At 45.3% G+C, this 12,435-nt stretch overlaps 1 protein-coding gene across 1 annotated transcript in view; it reads right to left on the bottom strand.

Annotated features, from left to right (window-relative positions):
- The window catches only part of TESMIN (testis expressed metallothionein like protein), a 37,905-nt gene that overhangs the window by 5,687 nt on the left and 19,783 nt on the right, over window positions 1-12,435 (bottom strand). Inside the window, exon 6 of the mRNA XM_049781218.1 lies at window positions 1,260-1,362. Within this exon, the coding sequence (XP_049637175.1) occupies window positions 1,260-1,362 (103 nt within the window). The remainder of the gene's footprint in view (window positions 1-1,259; window positions 1,363-12,435) is intronic.

Raw genomic sequence — 12,435 nt, forward strand, 5'->3', positions numbered from 1 at the left:
TCCAGACTCTACTGATCAAAAGTGAGAGAAGTCTGCAGATACAGCTCAATGATAGGTGGCATGTAGGTTTTGGCCCCTACAAGGCCCCCATACCCACTGTGAGTGACCCTGAGCACACCCTAAATGCTATCAGTACACCCCCAAACAAAATTTATAATTATTTCCAACAAGTCAATTCAAAGGATAAATTAAATTAAAATGAATTTTAGAAAAATCATTATTTAAAACATTATTTGAGGGGCCAGAGCAATAGCACAGCAGGGAGGGCATTTGCTTTGCTCATGATGACACGAGTTCAATCCCCGGCATGCCATAGGAATGCCTCTAGATATGGCCCCAAACAAATGACAAAAACATTATTTGAGGGAAACAGCCCAGTTGTGGTATAGGGGGCAATGGAGAGTGTCCAGATTACTTCCTGAAGGTTCCCTCGTAAGTCCAAGGGCCCTGGGATGAGCTACCCTGGAGGAAACTCGGGCAGGATGGCTCCGCCTAAGTGACCTCCCTCCTCTGATCACACTTGTGTCTGCAGAAAGGCCTGAAATGACTGACTCCATCCTGGAGCCTTGAAGGAGAGGTCTTGGGGACCGCCTCAGCTACCGCTTGTTCCTGCACTGGCCCCTTTACCCCACAATCTCAGGAAAGAAATCAGATACTGGGCCCGGAGAGATAGGACAGCAGCATTTGCCTTGCAAGCAGCCGATCCAGGACCAAAGGTGGTTGGTTCGAATCCCGGTGTCCCATATGGTCCCCCAAGCCTGCCAGGAGCTATTTCAGAGCAGACAGCCAGGAGGAACCCCTGAGCACCGCCGGGTGTGGCCCCAAAACCAAAAAAAAAAAAAAAAAAAGAAAAAAGAAATCAGATACTATCAAGGCAAACTGCTTTCCCCCTTATTCCAGTGGCCTGACCATGCCTTCCCCCACTGCACCTTAAAGATCATCACCTTTTAGAATCGGCTTCATAAGGTGTCCCTGAGTTTCTTAAACACCCCAATAAGTCCCCACAAGCCTGATTTTCCATCAAAACCTTCCAACACTCCACAGCCTCCTAATCCCCAAAGCCAGCAGGAAGAGACTAAGACACTTGGCCTGGAAATGGGACCCACGGCCAGACCGTTTGTTCTCCTGCCAACACCACCCTGTTGGGAACTGTCCTCTCATTGTCCTGATAATGGAATTAGGAATCTCTAGAGAGCGAGAGCGCATCTCACACCCACAGAAATGGTTTTACACGAGGCATTTAAAGAAAACCTGGTTACCTTAATGGCCTTAACCCGCTCGAGTTCATGCCGTAAATTGTTGCAGCAATTATTGCAGTTGCAGTTGTTGCAGAAGCCCCCGCTGGCAAAGCAATCGCAGTACCTGGGAAGAGAACCACAGGGTGTCAGAGGCTCGCCTGGCCCAGGAGGGAGCACGCCAGGGCTGCTGTCTGTTGGTCCAGCCTGGTTTACACCACTTGTGCTTGCTTCTTCCTCTCTGCAGGCTCGACTGACTACCAAGAGGTCTCCAGGGCCGACACAGAGGAAAGAGCTGGGGAAACCATCGGTTCAGAAGGTAGGACTTGGTTGGGGGCCAAAAAATAGCACAGCGGGGAGGGCATTTGCCTTGCACACGGCTGACCCAAGTTTGATCTCCAACATCCCATAGTGCCCCAAGCCTACCAGGAGTGATTCCTGAGCACAGAGCCAGGAAGAACCCGAGCACTGTTTGGTGTGGCCCCCAAATAAAAACAGAAGGTAGGACTTAGTGAAGCAGAACAGTGTCCCAGAAAATGCTCACCATCCGCTACCCCAAGAGGCCCACTGAAGTGTTCCCAGGAGCCCACCCATGGGGTAAGTGGAGGTGGCTGAGATTACAGAGGCACCCCCGCCCACTCTCCCAAGATCAGCCACACGCAACAGAGAGGTCTCCTTTCTGGATTCCCTGGAGTCTGTGGTGGAGGAGGCAGAAAGGAGGCAGCCAAGGGTGTCTGACATGCTTCCTGGTCTCCCATGAGGCCACGGCAGAACCCATGAAGCTGGACTCTGACCGCAGCTTTGTAAGCCAGGCCCGGCAGTCCAAAACCCAATACGCTTTACCTGATGGCCTGAGAGGGCTCAATACCCACTGGGCTCCCCGTGACTAGCTGTCAGCTGCCCTGGCTTCGCCCTGGGATTCACCTCAAAGCGAGGAGGAGCCATGGCCACTAACACCAACCTGGCACCTGTCCTCCAGGGAGGTTTCGGGGTGCTGGGCAGCCATTCTCAGTTCCAGCTTCTGCCTAGAGACCCACAATGCTCCCCAGCAGAGTCGCTAAGTGAGCTTCAAGCCCAGGAAGTCCATGTCGGCTCTGCTCCATCCCAGTTCTCTGAGGTGAGCTTCCTCCAGGCAGTGTTTCCACTGGGAAGCAGGAACCAGGAGCCCTCCATGCCCTGCCTCCAGGCTCACTGAGCTCAGGGTGCCCCAGGGAGCAGGCACCAGCACACTTCCTACACCACTAGACGCTATTTCATAGACCAGGAAATCTCCAAGGCCAGCAGTCTGATTGACCGCAGATCTCTCAGCTTCCATTGCTGGAGTCCTGAACGCTGTTCTTTCTATCATATCTTTCATGTCACCTTCATATCCTTTAGTGCAGGCTATACTGAGATGAATACAACAGAACCTCAAAGGCACGAAGGCTGTGAGCACTGTGGGCTGAGTTCCATGCGATCAGATCTCTCCTAGAGCACCTGCTGGTCCCTAGGACCCAAAGTTCAGTTCTCATGGACTCTGTGATGTAAGACAAAATTTGGGGGTGGGTTGGGCCATGAATGCAATTGGTCAAAGAGCAGAGGGACACGGAGCCCTGGGCCCTGGTTCAAGCCCCGGGTTTGGAGGCTGCAGAGTAGAAGCTGCAGTAACCCCACAGGCTCTTAGCGCTGTTCCTGCCTGGAGCTCCAGCTTTTTTTTTTTGTTTGTTTCTGGATCACTCCCGGCAGCGCTCAGGGGTTCCTCCTGGCTCTCTGCTCAGAAATCGCTCCTGGCAGGCTTGGGGGACCGTATGGGATGCTGGGATTTGAACCACCAACCTTCTGCATGCAAGGCAAACGCCCTACTTCATGCTATCTCTTCAGCCCTTCCTTCATTCCTCCCTCCCTCCCTCCCCCTTCATCCCTTCCTTCCTTCCTTCTCTTTCTTCTCTTTCCTCTCTCTTTTTTTTGTTTTTGTTTTTGGATCACACCTGATGGTGCTCAGGAGTCACTCCTGCCTCCACTCAGAAATCACTCCTTGCAGTGCTCAGGGGACCCTATGGGATGCTGGGGATCAAACTCAGGTCTGTCTTGTTTATACAAGGCAAATGCCTCCCTGGTACTATTGCTCAGGCCTTGAGGCCTCATTCTTAAATAGAAACAAAGTTCCAGCTAAAAAGCACCATTTTACACAGTCTTGGAAAATGCAAGGAAGCAAGACTATGTAGGGAAAGGAAAGGGAGAGAAAACGGGGGAGGGCTTTAACTTGTCTTGAAAGAGTCACAAAGATAGCTCAAAGGCTGGGCACTTCCTGGCAGGCATGAGACCCTAAGCTTGATCCCTGAACCACAGGGTTGAATGTTCAGCACAGGGTTCAACCACTGGATTAAATATTACCAGAAGTAGTTCCCAGGCTCCCCGGCACATTGGGGGAGCCCTGTGCCCCCGAGATAACTTCTGTATCCACGGAGCAAGAAAATGGTTCTTAAAATGTAATATAAAAATTTTCTGGAAAGGGGCCAGAGCGATAGCATAGTGGGGAGGGTACTTGCCTTACATGTGGCCAACCTGGGTTTGATCCCTGGTATCTCATAGGGCTCCCCAAGCCTGCCAGGAGTGACCCCTGAGCACTGCTGGATGTGGCAAAAAAAAAAAAAAAGTTCTGGAAAATGAAAAGTTTAATAGAATTTTATAACGAAAATAAAAAAGGAACTCTTAAAAAGAAAATAAAAAAGAATAAAAAGAAAGAGGAGATGAAGTAAAAAGAAAAGAGAAAGAAAAATGTAGGTCAGACCAGAGAAGCTCAACAATGACATAAAGAGAGCTTGAAATTGGTCAACTTGAAAATAAGTGCAGGGGCCGGGAAGGTGGCGCTAGCATAGGATGGACCGTGGTTCGATCCCCTGGCGTCCCATATGGTCCCCCCAAGCCCGGGGCGATTTCTGAGCGCATAGCCAGGAGTAATCTCTGAGCATCAAACGGGTGTGGCCCAAAAACCAAAAACCAAAAAACAAAAAAACAAAAACGAAAATAAGTGCAGGGGCCAGAGAGATAGCACAGCGGCGTTTGCCTTGCAAGCAGCCAATCCAAGACCTAAGGTGATTGGTTCAAATCCTGGCATCCCATATGGTCCCCTGTGCCTCCAGCAGCAATTTCTGAGCAGATAGCTAGGAGTAACCCCTGGAGTTACCCTAGGAGTAACACCGGGTGTGACCCAAAAATCAAAAAAAAAGAAAAGAAGTGCAGAGGACCAGAGCCATAGGGTTCGATCCCTGGCACCCTTTATGGTGACCCCTCCCCCAGCTCTGCCAGAGCCCTGAACACAGCATTTCCCAGAATGGAAGGCCCCTCAAGCAAATAGAGTTGCCACCTGAGTGCCCAGAGCAACACTCACAAGAGCAGGCAGGTCTGAGCAGCCCCACCCCCGCCCATGCAGCTGAGTGGGTCAATGGGCACGCAGACTCATGCCCACCTGCAACTGTATCTGGCCTAAAAAATGGAAGGAACAGACATGTGCTATTACATGGGTAGACGGGAAGGCCTTACGAAGGGAATGACGGCAGTCATAAAAGATAAAGATTAGATATGAATCTACGTAGGTGAGATGCTTAGCACAGGCGATTTCAGAGACAAAAACCAAGCAGAGATGCTCAGGGTTGGGGAGAAGGTAGGGTGGGAAGACTGAATGGGTACAGAGTTCAAAACTGGGATGATGAAAGTTTTCCAGAAATCAGTAACAATGATGGTGACACAGCATTGTAGATATACTCAATGCCAGTGAATTAAACATTTAGAAAGGGAAATTTTGGGCACGAGAGATAGCACAGTAGAAAGGGCATTTACCTTGCACATAGCCAACCTGTGTTTGATCCCCAGAATCTCATATGGTCCCTGATCTCCAGGTGTTATTTCTGAGCACAGGAGAAACCCTGTGCTCCACCAGATATGATCCCAAAACCAAGATAAATAAACAAAAAATAGTAAGGTAAATTTTGTTGCATTTATTTCTACCACAATTAAAAATTCAATGTGCGGGGCCGGAGAGATAGCATGAAGGTAAGGCGTTTACCTTTCATGCAGGAGGTCATCAGTTCGAATCCTGGCGTCCCATATGGTCCCCCGTGCCTGCCAGGAGCTATTTCTGAGCAGACAGCCAGGAGTAACCCTTGAGCACCGCCGGGTGTGACCCAAAAACAAAACAAAACAAAACAAAAAATTCAATGTGCAGAATGGCATTAATGGAATGCTATTATTTGACTAGATTATTTTTTCCTAATGAGATAAAATTTAAACCTTAAAAAAAAGAGTCCAGGAAGGCCCAGAGTGGGTATGATGCTGGTCTTGCATGTGATGGACCTGGGTTCCACCCGCAATCTCCATATGGTCCCCCCCAAGGCTACAGACGTGATCCCTGAGTAAAGCCAAGAGTGAGCCTACATTCCCATATATTACTAAAAAAAAATATAAATGGAGGGGCCAGAGTGATAGCACAGCGGGTAAGGCACTTGCCTTGCACAGAGCTGACCCAGGTCCAATCCCTAGCACCCTATATGGTCCCCTGAACCTGTCAGGAGTGATTTCTAGGTGCAAAACTGGAAGTAACTCCTGAACATCACTGGGAGTGATGCAAAAAACAATCAAAAAAAGCAAAAACAAAAACAAAGAATATAAATAGATTAAAGAAGCCTATTAAAAACAAAAGATAAGGAACAGAGTGATAGCACAGTGGTAGGGTGTTAGCCTTGCACGCAGCCAACACAAGATGAACCCCTGTTCACATTCCAGCATTCTATATGGTCCCCTGAGCCTGCAGGAGCGATTTCTGAGTGCAGAGCCAGGAATAACCCCTGAGCACCACTGAGTGGGACCAAAAAACCAAAACAAAAAACCAGAAGATAAAAAAAGCTTATTAAAAAGATACAAGCTGGGGCCGGAGAGATAGCATGGAGGTAAGGCGTTTGCCTTTCATGCAGGAGGTCATCGGTTCGAATCCCGGCGTCCCATATGGTCCCCCGTGCCTGCCAGGAACAATTTCTGAGCCTGGAGCCAGGAATAATCTCTGAGCACTGCCGGGTGTGACCCAAAAACCACAAAAAAAAAAAAAAAAAAAAAGATACAAGCTACTAGATTTGCTCTTTTTATTTTATTTTTTATTTATTTATTTATTTATTTATTTATTTATTTATTTATTTATTTATTTATTTATTTTTGGTTTTTGGGTCACACCCGGCAGTGCTCAGGGGTTATTCCTGACTCCAAGCTCAGAAATCGCTCCTGGCAGCTCGGGGGATCATATGGGATGCTGGGATTCAAACCAACGACTTTCTGCATGAAAGGCAAATGCCTTACCTCCATGCTATCTCTCCAGCCCTAGATTTGCTCTTCTTAAACTTAGTTATATTTATGCAAATAAATAGAATAAACCACCCCCACAGAAAACCTGAAAGTTAAGTGATGTTGTGAAGTATATAACTTAGTAATATCAAACAAAATACTTGGCATAGTAACATTAATATTAAACTAAAAACAAAGCAAAACTGGATACAGAGGCATGTTTAACAAGTGATGAAAGAATTCACAGTAAAGATATAACAACCATGAATTTGTATGTCCTATATAGACTCAAACATGTAAACCTAAATAAAACAAGGAAAATATATAAGTTCACAATCATAGTAAGAAATTTTAACACTTTTCTAAAAAATAGGCAAATCACAAAATTCAATAAGCAGTTGGCAGATTTGAAAACAAAATTTAACAAGCTTGAGCTAATGGAAAGTAAACATATCCACAAATAGAAAATACATTTTTCTTTAGTTAATAAAAAAATATTTTAAAAATTAACCAGACATTAAGTCATAAAGTTTTCAAAGAATTGATATCACAGAGGCCACATTGTCTAACCACAGTGTAATTAAATTTAAGCATTAACAGTAAAAATGTAGTTTCAAATATAAAAACATACACAGAAATGCATACATACATATTTGTATACTTCAAAATGTATACTAACTTAACTCAGGAGGTAAGCCTCATTACAATGAAAGTTACAAAACATTTTGGGTGAAAATGGACATATCTTCCAAGACCTTGACAGGATGCAGTAAAACAATACATATGGGGCGGCTTTATGTGCATTTCCTATCAAATAAAAATAAGACTAAAAGTAAGACAAGCATTGAATACAGAAAGTTACTAAAGCATTGGGTGTAAAATGGAATAGCAGAGAGAAATTATTAGAGTCAATTGGGCTGGAGATATATAGATGAGGGGTAAAGAACTTGCTTTGCATATGTGAGGCCCTGGGCTCAATCCCCAGCAGAGCACGCGCGCGCGCACACACACACACACACACACACACACACACACACACACACACACACACGTTTAATGAAATACTAATATAAATGAGAAAACCAATAAAACTGAAAGCTAACACTCTTAAAAGACTGATAAAATGAGGCTGGAGAGATAGCATGGAGATAGGGTGTTTGCCTTGCATGCAGAAAGATGGTGGTTCCCGGCGGTGCTCAGGGGTTCCTCCTGGCTGTCTGCTCAGAAATAGCTCCTGGCAGGCACGGGGGACCATATGGGACACCGGGATTCGAACCAATCACCTTTGGTTCTGAATCGGCTGCTTGCGAGGCAAACGCCGCTGTGCTATCTCTCCGGGCCTGCCAGGAGCAATTTCTGAGCATCAAGCCAGGAGCAACCCCTGAGCGCAACGGGGTGTGACCCAAAAACAAAAACAAACAAACAAAAAAGGACTGATAAAGTTTACAAAATTCTCATGAGACTGTTTACATATAATAGTAGAAATTAAAATTAGAAAATCATTTTGGGGCACCCAAACTCTCTGGCAGTACTTGGCCAATCTGGATAGACGATTCAAAGTCTGGGCTCTGGGGACCAGCAAGGCACCCTGGTGTTACTCAGAGGCCTTCAGAGCAATACCTGGCAGTGCTCAGGGGCCATGTGGTGCAGGGAGTGAACTAGGATTTAGTGCAAAACATGTGCCCCTGAGCCCTGTCATAGCTCTGGGTCCCAGAGTTGGAAAATGGTAAGCTTACAATTGCAGATCCAGAAGTAATGTTTAAATTGAGCTATAGAAATAGAAACAGAATAGATCTGATAATTTGGGTAAATCAACACTTTTCAAGAAAAATATAAAATATAAAAGTGGATCCAGGAAACAAACATAAATCAACAACTACTCGAGACCAAAGGGCTGCAAAAAGAGGTTGGTTCCAGGCCAATGATCTACTACTTGAAGCCTTTTAAGTGTTACAGTGCAGTCTCTTTGTTTTTCCCTCCAAGCATCTATTATTCCTTATCCAAAATAGTTCTTAAAAACCTGGGGGAAAAATCTCACTCAGGGAAAACAGGAATTTTGGCGTTTGCCTTGCAAGCAGCTGATCCAGTACCAAAGGTGGTTGGTTCGAATCCCGGTGTCCCATATGGTCCCCCATGCCTGCCAGGAGCTATTTCTGAGCAGACCGCCAGGAGTAACCCCTGAGCACCGCCGGCCGGGTGTGGCCCAAAAACCAAAAACAAAAAAACAAAAAAAAACAACAACAGGAATTTCATTATTTCTGTTAAAATCAGCACTAAGCCCAACACTGCCCAGTTTACCCATTTCTATCACAGAGTTTCTTACAATAGGATAAGAAAAAGGAATGAGAGAATGAGAGAGTGAGTCTATATTTGGTCTATTTTGCAGACAAACGATTGTCAAAAACATGAATTATAGATGAATTGTTATAACTAATAAGTGGGATCCGAGCATGGAGCAGTCTGTGTGCAAACTAGAGTAGACCCATGTTTGTGTATTGGGCTCTTGAGAATGCAGGAAACTGACTGCAGATCAAGGGGGACTTTATCGGAGTCTTGCAATAAATGATGTTGAAGGATTAACTGACATAGGAACAAACACAAAATCAAATCCTGACCTAATGCTAGAGCCAGTTCTAGGTACATGAAGTCCTCAACAGCAAAAGGGCAAACCTTTAAAACTTTTTTTTTTGGGGGCCGGGCGGTGGCGCTGGAGGTAAGGTGCCTGCCTTACAAGCGCTAGCCAAGGAACGGACAGCGGTTCGATCCCCCGGCGTCCCATATGGTTCCCCCAAGCCAGGGGCGATTTCTGAGCACATAGCCAGGAGTAACCCCTGAGCGTCAAACGGGTGTGGCCCAAAAACCAAAAAAAAAAAAAAAAAAAAAAAAACAAACTTTTTTTTTTAATTTAATTTTTGGGCCACACCTGGTGGTGCTCAGGGGATACTCCTGGCTCTGTGCTCAGAAGTCACTCCTGGCAGGCTCGGGGAACCAAATGAGATGCCAGGGATTGAACCCAGGTCTGTCCCAGGTCAGCCACTTGCAAAGCAAATGCCCTACCACTGTGCTATCACTCTGGTCCCAAACCTTTACAACTCCTGACAGGCTTGGGGGACCCTATAGAATTCTGGGGATTGAACCTGAGTTGGCCACATGAAAGGCAAAGCATGCTATTGCTACCGCTCCACAGATTTCTTAAATAAGACATTAAGAGGGGCCTGAGTGGTGGCGCTAGTGGTAAGGCATCTGCCTTGCAAGTGCTAACCTAGGATGGACCTCGGTTCAATCCCCTGGTGTCCCATATGGTCCCCCAAGCCAGGAGCAATTTCTGAGCACATAATCAGGAGTAATCCCTGAGCATCAAGCATCTACTGATATCTATTCTTGATGGGTGTGACCCAAAAACCAAAATAAATAAGGACATCAAGAAGCACTAATAGGAAAGAGATATAGAGTGATCATTCAGACTGCATTCAGCTAAAAACGTGTGATTCATCCAAAAGCCACTTCTTACTTTAATCCATGTGTATTAGAAAAATGTACATGACTTGAGACCTATGTTAAGGCCAGGAGGTAAAAGAGTCATAAATAACTTACAAATAATCTTTATGAATTTTACACAGTTTTGCAAATGGAAACATCGATTCATGCTAATAATTTAGGTGAAAGCCCAAGTCTGTGGTCAGGGTATACACCTTGACCATGGCAAACTCCCATTCCCCATGTGGACTTTTCTCGGCAGAATAGCTCCTCTCTCCCAAGAGGACAGATTGGTCATTCAAGTTACAATGGCAAGGGTGGCAGAGGAAGGATAGAGTTGAGAAAGCCCCAGGAATAAGCAAACATTAATGTTCATCAAAGGATTATATATTCAGACAAATCTCAAAGGTCTCCCACATTTAAAATTCCAATGATTCACAAGTTAAAACATCACAAAATTGGGGCCGGAGCCATAGCACAGTGGTAGAGTGTTTGCCTTGCACACAGACAACCTAGGACAGACCCAGGTTTAATCTCCAGCATCCCATATGATCCCCCAAGCCTGCCAGGAGTGATTTCTAAAAGAGCCAGTAGTAACTCCTAAGTGCTGCCAGGTGGGTCCCCAAAAACAAAAACAAAAACAAAAAATCACAAAATGTGGTGATAAATCAGAAGAGAAAAAAAATCAAGAAGCAAATATAAGACTCAGTGAACAGAGATTATAAACTGGAGAATAAAATTAATATTTTAAAACATAAATTAAGGGGCTGGAGTGATAGCACTGCGGGGTATGCCTTGCGCACATTCGACCCCGCCCCCTGGCATCCTTTATGGTTCCTGAACACTGCAAAACAAAAACTGAATTGAGAGGGAAGATGCTTAAAGTTCTGAATTTGCATTTGTTCAGAATAAATATACAAGGACAACTAAATAGTTATACCTATCAAGAATTCCTCCTTTAAATAAATACTTATGAAATGATAGAGATCTCTCTTTCCCCTCCTCTCTCTTCACTCTTTTTATTGGTTCGTTTTTGGACCATACCTGGTATTCAGGGATAGAACCCAAGTCAGCCACATGTAAGATAAGCACACTAGCCACTGTACTATTACGACAGCTCCCTTTTTGCACCATACCCAGGAATGCTCAGGGCATTATTATTCCTGACTCTACAACTCAGAAATCACTCATGGTTGGCTGTGGGACCATATAGGATATCAAGGATCGAACCTAAGTCAGTCGTATGGAAGGCCAGTTGTACTATCTCTCCAGGCCCCAGATCTCTCTCTTTTGTTTTTTTTTGTTTGTTTGTTTCTTTTTTGTTTTATTTTTTGGGGTCACACCCAGCAGCGCTCAGGGGCTGCTCCTGGCTCTATACTCAGAAATCACCCCTGGCAGGCTCAGGTGACCATATGGAATGCCAAGATTCGAACCACCATCCTTCTGCATGTAAGGCAAATGCCCTACCACTGTGCTCTCTCTCTGCCCCACCCCCAGATTTCTCTTTTGAAGATGGTCTTTATCACTGAAATTATTGTTCAGAAGTTTAAAATTTAGTATCCATTTTTCTGCCTAAATTGTTTTGTTTTGGGGCCATATTCTGTGGTGCTTTGGGGTTATTCCTGGCTCTGTACATAAAAATTGTTTCAGGCAGGTTTGGGGGACCATATGGGATGCCTGGGTCTGTTCTGGGGTCGGCTGCATGCAAGGTAAATGCCCTACCCACTGTGCCCTACCGACTCTGGCCCAACTGCCTAAATTTTTTTTTTTTTGTGGTTTTTGGGTCACACCCGGCAGTGCTCAGGGGTTACTCCTGGCTCCATGCTCAGAAATTGCTCCTGGCAGGCACGGGGGACCATATGGGACGCCGGGATTCGAACCGATGACCTTCTGCATGAAAGGCAAACGCCTTTCCTCCATGCTATCTCTCCGGCCCCAAAATTATCTGGAGAAGACATGTTTTTGTTTTTGTTTGTTTTTGGGCCACACCCATTTGACGCTCAGGAGTTATTCCTGGCTATGCGCTCAGAAATCGCCCCTGGCTTGGGGGAACTATATGGGACACCGGGGGATCGAACCTCGGTCCGTCCTAGGCTAGCGCTGGCAAGGCAGACACCTTACCTCTAGCGCCACCTTCCTGGCCCTTGCCTAAATTTTTTAAGGTCCTCTTAGAAAAAGGTTTCACAATATGATTTGATTAACCATTTATGAAACAACTCAATGTTTAAAATGTTTGAAAATTAGGGAAGGCATGTATAACAGAGATGAAAATGTATACATGAATGGTAAAGATCTTACAATATGTTTTAATAATTTCCAATAAAATCACAAAACACTTAACTACATTTTTATTAAGTTGCATCAAAACCACTTTAAGAATACAGATTAATTTTAGCATATAGCCGTAACTCCC

This window comes from Suncus etruscus, chromosome 9 (genome assembly GCF_024139225.1).
Source record: "Suncus etruscus isolate mSunEtr1 chromosome 9, mSunEtr1.pri.cur, whole genome shotgun sequence".
In the NCBI taxonomy this organism is placed as follows: Eukaryota; Metazoa; Chordata; class Mammalia; order Eulipotyphla; family Soricidae; genus Suncus; species Suncus etruscus.